The following is a 7,845-nucleotide window of genomic DNA, read 5'->3' as shown; positions in this document are numbered from 1 at the left end:
CTATGGCATGCCATAGTACCTTACTGATGCAGAATATAAATAAATGTAACTTGATTTAACTTTGTGTGGGTATAAAGTGAGTCATTATAATACGGGTGTTCTGTTTCATACACCTCGTGTCAGCTTACGAGTTACCATGTATGTAAATTTTTAGCTGCTAGATTTTCTGTATGGTTGATAATTTAGACATAGAAAAAACTATCACCTAAAAGTGACATGAATGGTAACTTGTAAGCTGGCATGAGGTGTATGAAACAGAACACCTGTGTTTAACTTGTAACGACTGTCGTTTTTCTGGTCAGACGAGGACAAAGTAAGTTACATACATGGTAACTCCTAAGCAGGAATGAGGTGTATGAAACAGAACACCTGTGATTAACTTGTAACGACTGTCGTTTTTCTGGTCAGATGAGGACAAAGTAAGTTACATACATGGTAACTCCTAAGCAGGAATGAGGTGTATGAAACAGAACACCTGTGATTAACTTGTAACGACTGTCGTTTTTCTGGTCAGACGAGGACAAAGTAAGTTACATACATGGTAACTCCTAAGCAGGAATGAGGTGTATGAAACAGAACACCTGTGATTAACTTGTAACGACTGTCGTTTTTCTGGTCAGATGAGGACAAAGTAAGTTACACACATGGTAACTCCTAAGCAGGAATGAGGTGTATGAAACAGAACACCTGTGATTAACTTGTAACGACTGTCGTTTTTCTGGTCAGATGAGGACAAAGTAAGTTACACACATGGTAACTCCTAAGCAGGAATGAGGTGTATGAAACAGAACACCTGTGATTAACTTGTAACGACTGTCGTTTTTCTGGTCAGATGAGGACAAAGTAAGTTACATACATGGTAACTCCTAAGCAGGAATGAGGTGTATAATTTAGAACACCTGATGTTTAACTTGTAACGACTGATAATTTTTCATGGAAAAACTATCATAAATAAGTGACATAATGGTAACTTGTAAGCTGGCATGAGGTGTATGAAACAGAACACCTGTGTTTAACTTGTAACGACTGTCGTTTTTCTGGTCAGACGAGGACAAAGTAAGTTACATACATGGTAACTCCTAAGCAGGAATGAGGTGTATGAAACAGAACACCTGTGATTAACTTGTAACGACTGTCGTTTTTCTGGTCAGATGAGGACAAAGTAAGTTACATACATGGTAACTCCTAAGCAGGAATGAGGTGTATGAAACAGAACACCTGTGATTAACTTGTAACGACTGTCGTTTTTCTGGTCAGATGAGGACAAAGTAAGTTACACACATGGTAACTCCTAAGCAGGAATGAGGTGTATGAAACAGAACACCTGTGATTAACTTGTAACGACTGTCGTTTTTCTGGTCAGATGAGGACAAAGTAAGTTACACACATGGTAACTTCTAAGCAGGAATGAGGTGTATGAAACAGAACACACATGTTATAACGACTATTAGTTAAGAGCAATGGCTTAGTGATTAACATTTGTGTTTTTAGACAAGACACTTAACGGCAATTGCTCCAACCCAGTGGTCACTAATGGGTTGTCCAAATTATCAGTCATACATAAATCCAGCAACCACAAAGTTGCATTTGTGGCAACTTATAAACAAGTAAGAAGTGTATGAAACAACACCTGTGTTATAACAACTTTCATTTTAACAAGTTGCATTCATTCATTCACAATTAAAAAAGAATTAGCAACAAAACTAGTTGTTAAAACTACAAAAGAAAAAAGTAAAAAATAATACTAATAAAATCAAATACTGAAAAAGTTTCAAAAAGTATTCATTTAAAAATAAAAAAAAAGTATAAGAAACAGAACTTTTTTGTAAAAAAGACAACATCTGAAATTATTCTGAAGAGTTTTTACCGTTATAAAATAAGAACTTTAACATATACGGTTGTATGTTCCTTTCATCGTTTTGTATCTCGCAATGTAGAATATATTGTGAGCCGTCTATGCCGGGTGAATTCTCTTGCAATGTTAGATTCTAAAATATATGATTGTAGTAAATATGCGGCTATATTTTAAGTGTGATAGTTAATTAGGGCAAAATTAAAGCCGCAATTTTAAAGCCATATATTTAGGCCACAAATTTAAACTGGCAAATTTAAAGTCGTAAATTGCAAATTTAAATTTAAAGCCGTAAATTTAAAGCTGTAAAATTGAAGAAGGAAATTTGAAGCCACAAATAAGAAGCTGTAAATTTAAAGCCACAAACGTAAAGCCGCAAATTTAAAGCCGCAAAATTAAAGCCGCAAACTTAAAGTCTCAAATTTAAAGCCGCAAATTTAAGAGCACAAACTTATAGGCAAATTAATACAACAGCAAATTAAAAATAATACATGTAAGATCGCAAAAGCAAAAGATTAACCACAAACTTAAAGCCGCAACAAAGGCCACATATTCAAAATCTTTAAAACTGCAATTATAACTCACAAGTTTGCTGCAATTACCTAACTCTATGGTGAATTTTATAAATATTCAAAATTTGCACTTCCGAAAATTTGCAAATTTGCATTTTTATTCAATATTTCCATTTTTACCCAAAATTGTAACATTAAAGTTTTTATACAAATTTTCATTTTATTCAAAAATTCAACATTTTTATTTAAAATTTCAAAATTTGCATTTTTATTCAAAATTTCAAAATTTCCATTTTTATTCAAAATTTCTTCAATTTAAGAAATAAATACCTGCAGTAAAGCCTCTCCTTTACGAATTGGAACAAACAGTCTCGAAGCATTTCCCACAAACATGGGGGTTTCGCTACACTTTAATGTCTGATCACAGGGCTGTATTGTAACGGAGATATTAGACTTTATGTCGTCATTGCACAAGTTTCCCATTCCGTCCTATAAAACATATTTTTTACTCCGCTGCTCCTAATACCAGGGCCTAATCAATATAAAACTGTGGGGTAAAATGGGATAGCACCAAAATCCCATATTTTCTGAACAAGTTTTGAACAATAAACAATACTTTTATAAAGTTCGTGTTTACGGTTATAATTTTGTAAATATTCCTTGTTTACTACCAAATTGAATGAGAAAATAGAATAAAAATATGTCCTATAAAAATGCATAAAAAATATTAAAAAAAAGAAAAATCTAAAAAAAGCTTTGCAGAAAAAATCTAATAAATTTTAAGTAAAACAGTCACAACAAAACATTTAAAGAAAATTCGGAATTACAAAATTATATGGGGTTTTAAAATTGAAAAAATATGGGATTCTAAAACATTTAACGTACCATTAATTGGAGTTTAAGATTCCGAATTAGAATTCTATTTACAGCAACATGCGCGTTTGATACTGTTGGTGTTCCTGGTTCAGAACTTGGAAGTAGACATTTTGGAACACCTGGAATTACAGTGTTAGTGTATTTGAATGTAACTTACTTCATCTTCGCGTGGCCGGAAAACGACAGTCGTTATAACACGGGTTTAACACCTCGTGCCAGCTTACGAGACCATGTATGTTACTTTGTGGGTGTTTATTTTATTGCTTTCTTTTCATTTTTGTTTATGTATGGCTTATAATTTGGACAACCCATTAGTGACCACTGGGTTGGAGCAATTACCGTTAGGTGTCTTGCCCAAGGACACATACGCCCACAATGGTAGCAGGGACCAGCCTTGAACCCATTACTCTGGGTTGGAGGAATGCGTGCTAACCACTTGGCCACGATGCCAGGTACTCCGTACTACTGACATCAGATCACTAAAGATAGTTTAAGGTTTATACAAAAACCGAAAAACGTATAAACATGAAGACAATTGTGACGACTTTACTTTTTTATTCTATTCTATGTGGGTGAGGTCCCTGTCAAAAATTTAGGCCCCATTTAACCCATTACCCCAACAGGCCGCTTAAGTATGTAGTTATTTTAACACAATTTAACATATACCAACAATTTTTTTTAATTCAGATTTAAATTTTTGATTTAACTTTTTGGCTTTAAAACAAGAATTGCTCCAACCCAGCGGTTTCTTATGTGTTGTCCCAATTTTGTCGTACCTTAAAAAATCCCCAAAAAATTCCTAAAAAAAGTTACATACATGGTAACTCGTAAAAAAAATTCCCAAAATTTTTATTAAAAAGTTTACATACACGGTAACTTGTAAAAAAAAATTAAAAATTTCTTCACATAAAGTTACATACACGGTAACCTTATAAAAAAATCTAAAAAAAACATTTTCCCAAAAAAGTTACATACATTGTAACCTGTAAAAAAAACAAAATTTGTCCACAAAAAGTCACATACATAAAAACTTGTAAAAAAATCCCCAAAAAACATTTTCTCCAAAAAGTTACATACATAGTAACTCGTAGGCGCACACAAGGTGTACGAATCAGAACTTCTGTGTGATAACGACTATCGTTTCCTGCCATGCGAGGATAAAGTAAGAAAGTTACATTCATTTTTACCTGCTACTGTCTTCATGGTAAAAACTTCACTTGTGAGAACTGCAGTTTTTGAAGCAAGATTCTCCGTAACGCAAAAAACACAACAATATTCACCAACTTTTGTTGGTGACTTGATGCCATGAAAACTATGGTGTCCATTAGATGCCACGGCACGGTGCCACTCTGCCTGTAAAAAGTTACACCCTCAATTTTTTGGTACACATTACTGTATATTACATGGGCAAAAATAATTTTTTTTAAATTAAGCGAAAAATGTAACTAATTTATCCTTAAATAGCAGGACTATGATAGTCGTTATAACACAGGTGTTCTGTTTCATACACCTGGTGTCCGCTTATGGTTGCCACCTTTTTTTGCCCCCAAAAAATTTTTTCGATTTATTACATGGCTGATATCTGTGACCACTAGGTTGGAGCACATGCCAGTTTTTTTGCGCGTCTTGTACAAAACTAGGGATGCACATTACAGAATTTCGAATCCATGAGATTCGAATCCTTTTGTATTCGAATCTAATTACGGGCTTCGGTATTCTGTTTAATGACGTCATCACATGCACCTCACATACTATATTAACAATTTTTGAAAATTATTACATTTAAAAAAAAATATTTTTGTGTTTGTGGGACTTTCGAGTAAACGTTTCGTAACGTCTTTTCATAGCTTGCTATACGTTTCGTGACGCAAAAACTACCCAATAGTATAATTTTTGATCATTTTACAGCTCATGATCCAACAAGGCTGCTATGAAAAAGTCTTTAAACTGACTTATGTGGGTAAAATTATTTTTTCCTATAAATATAAAAAGATTCGAAATTCTAGATTCGGAATTCTAGATTCGAAATAAAGTATTCTAGGATATCCTAGAATACCTAATTATTCTGTAATGTGCATCCCTATACAAAACACACACAATTATAAATAAACACAACACATTCTTTAGTTACAATGCAAGCTGAAACCACTTGGCCAGGAAAGTTTTTGGTATATCATTTTCTGATTAAATTATTTCAAAAAATGTTCACTTACAAAAATAATTGAAGATCACTGTGGTAACAGTCTTTAAAAGTTTAAAATAATCCCCAAAGTTACACATATAGCAATTTATATATCTTTTGATAAACCCCAAAGCAGCACTGGCCGCATTAACGACTTAAGGTGGCTGTACACAGTATCCGGCATACGAATTCGTATGCAAACCCATTACCGAGTTCCGCATGCTACAGCGAAATCCAGATAAAACAGACAAAATGGACGAGTTCCAGATACCGTGTACAGCTACCTTTACATAGACTTTCCGGGTGTTAGGGTATTGGACCAAACTAGCCTAAATCCCAGGTCCTTGACAAAAACCACACCCCCCCCCACAAAGAACAGAATAGTGATACCATTGTTTGGTTTCAATTTCTGTTTGCTACGAATTAAGTTTGTGTATATTTAAACCTGTTTTTTTTTTGTATTATATTTGACTAAATGTATATTCTTATTTTAGCAATAACAATTTTTATTATGACAAAAAATATAGTCCGTCAATACAAGCGTTGCTTAAAGCCAGATTGACAAGATAAATCATAGTTAAATTATAAACTTACATTTGAGGGGATTTCATCGTTTTTTGTTTTACCTTTCCAAATGACCATACATAAGTTAACCGATGTTGTCACCCTTGTTTCTTCTTCAGATAAAATATCGACGTCATATTCTGTAACACAGAATGTAAAGTTTATGATGAAATAAAATCTGGGAGTTTTACACCGTAGCTCGATTTTTAGGATTGGACACAAATTTAGCGATGTGCTGAAGTTGTATAAGCGTGCCAAGCATCAACAAAACGCTCGGCACGAGTGCCAAGTCGAGCACTTTTGACGTCATCAAGTTCAGTTGAAAAGCGTCGCTAATCAAAATATTACAAAAAACCTGGTTTGCGGCTGGCACAAATTTATGCTGTTATTGCGTTAAATGTTGTTAGTGACTGTATATTTCGTGCGCGTGAGTTTCTGGGTCGTTTTATAGGCTTATCTGGAACGATAATTGCGTATCGCGGAAGTCGTGGAACGTTACTGCAGGGTCTGGAGCCAGACCAAACACCCCTGCCGTAAGTATCTAGACGCTGCAGTTATCACGCTGTTCTTTTGTTAGGGTGTCTTTCGTCGTGAAATTGTTGCGTATAAACGTGTTGTGGTCCGTAGTAGGGGACAGTACGATATGAGAATAAATAAATGAATGAATAGAGAACGGGAGAGGAGGAAATACAGTAGATGGAATAAATGAGATTCGAGAGTGAAGCAACTAAATACGTTGAGTGCTGCTTGAGTTACGTGTTGTTGGGAATACGAAAAACAGGCACAACGTCTTAGCTGCGGTGAATTAATGGTACCAGCTTCAAGACACATTCGTTAGATAATTTTCACTAAGAATCCATCTGTCACATGTAAAAACGTGACGGCGGTTAAAAAGAGGCGCCTTGTTTCGTAATTTCCAACTTAATTTACAGCATAGAATTAAAAAAAAGTAACCTTACGACTCCCATAGAATGTTGTTAATTGTTTAAAACACGATCAGGATATTTGGATATTATGTGCCAAAGGTGTCCTGTCTTTCCCACCCTACTATATATACAAAACAAAACAATTTTTCCGGCATCATGACTCAGATAGGGCTTCTGCTGTAACCCAAAGTACCGGGTTCAAAACTTAATGCTGCTACCATTCTCGGTATGTGACAAGGCACTTAACAGCAATGGCTCCAACCCAGTGGTCACTAATGGGTTGTCCAAATTATAAGCCATACCAAAGCAAAACTCATACACAAAGTTGAAAAGTCTGGTAACTAGTAAGCACACTATGTAAAAAAAAATATGAAAAAATACTCCAAAGCAAGAAAAATATAAACACGAAAAAAAAAAAGAAAAAAACTCTAATGCAAGCACAAGGTTTAAAATATATTCCTTATTTCCATTCATGTTATAACAACTGTTGTTGCCCATCAAGCGAGGATAAATATGGTCAAATTCATCATTTATTTATTTATTATTACCTGGCCAAGGGGTACCAACTGTAACAGTAGTTTCTTGCCCACTTTTTCGATATTGTATCGAAACGGGAGTTTCTGTGTTCGGGAGAAGAGATATAAACAATTTGCGACCTTCCATTGCTCTTCGGTTATAAATAGCACGCGGCTGAAGCCAGAATTCGCCACTGAAAAAATGAGAAAAAAACGTCACAACAAATTTAGGGGTTCACCAACCCAAAAAAGGTTGAAGAGTGCTGGTCTAGATTTATTTTCTGTAAGTTCCATATTTGTAGCGCTTAGACCTGAATGTTATAGCAATACGAAAATTTCCCAATTTCATGAGCCAGATCAGGTCCAGATTCACAGAATTTATCACACCTAACTTGATTATTGGATTTGTTTTTTAATA

General features: G+C 34.6%; 1 protein-coding gene across 4 annotated transcripts in view; it reads right to left on the bottom strand.

Annotated features, from left to right (window-relative positions):
• LOC100185596 (structural maintenance of chromosomes flexible hinge domain-containing protein 1-like) overlaps positions 1 to 7,845 on the bottom strand; it is a 44,631-nt gene that overhangs the window by 6,415 nt on the left and 30,371 nt on the right. For 3 of the 4 annotated variants that reach the window (XM_026838467.1, XM_018815559.2, XM_002122105.5), the window contains 6 exons: positions 7,461 to 7,621; positions 6,017 to 6,126; positions 4,428 to 4,593; positions 3,250 to 3,359; positions 2,695 to 2,853; positions 1,868 to 1,988 (listed from right to left, as the gene is read on the bottom strand). In XM_026838467.1, coding sequence (XP_026694268.1) covers positions 1,868 to 1,988; positions 2,695 to 2,853; positions 3,250 to 3,359; positions 4,428 to 4,593; positions 6,017 to 6,126; positions 7,461 to 7,621 — 827 coding nt within the window. The remainder of the gene's footprint in view (positions 1 to 1,867; positions 1,989 to 2,694; positions 2,854 to 3,249; positions 3,360 to 4,427; positions 4,594 to 6,016; positions 6,127 to 7,460; positions 7,622 to 7,845) is intronic. The other variant, XM_018815560.2, reaches the window with a different exon arrangement.

The sequence above is a fragment of the Ciona intestinalis genome, unplaced genomic scaffold (genome assembly GCF_000224145.3).
Source record: "Ciona intestinalis unplaced genomic scaffold, KH HT000092.2, whole genome shotgun sequence".
NCBI classification, from domain to species: domain Eukaryota; kingdom Metazoa; phylum Chordata; class Ascidiacea; order Phlebobranchia; family Cionidae; genus Ciona; species Ciona intestinalis.
This window is presented reverse-complemented; position numbering and strand designations above follow the sequence as displayed.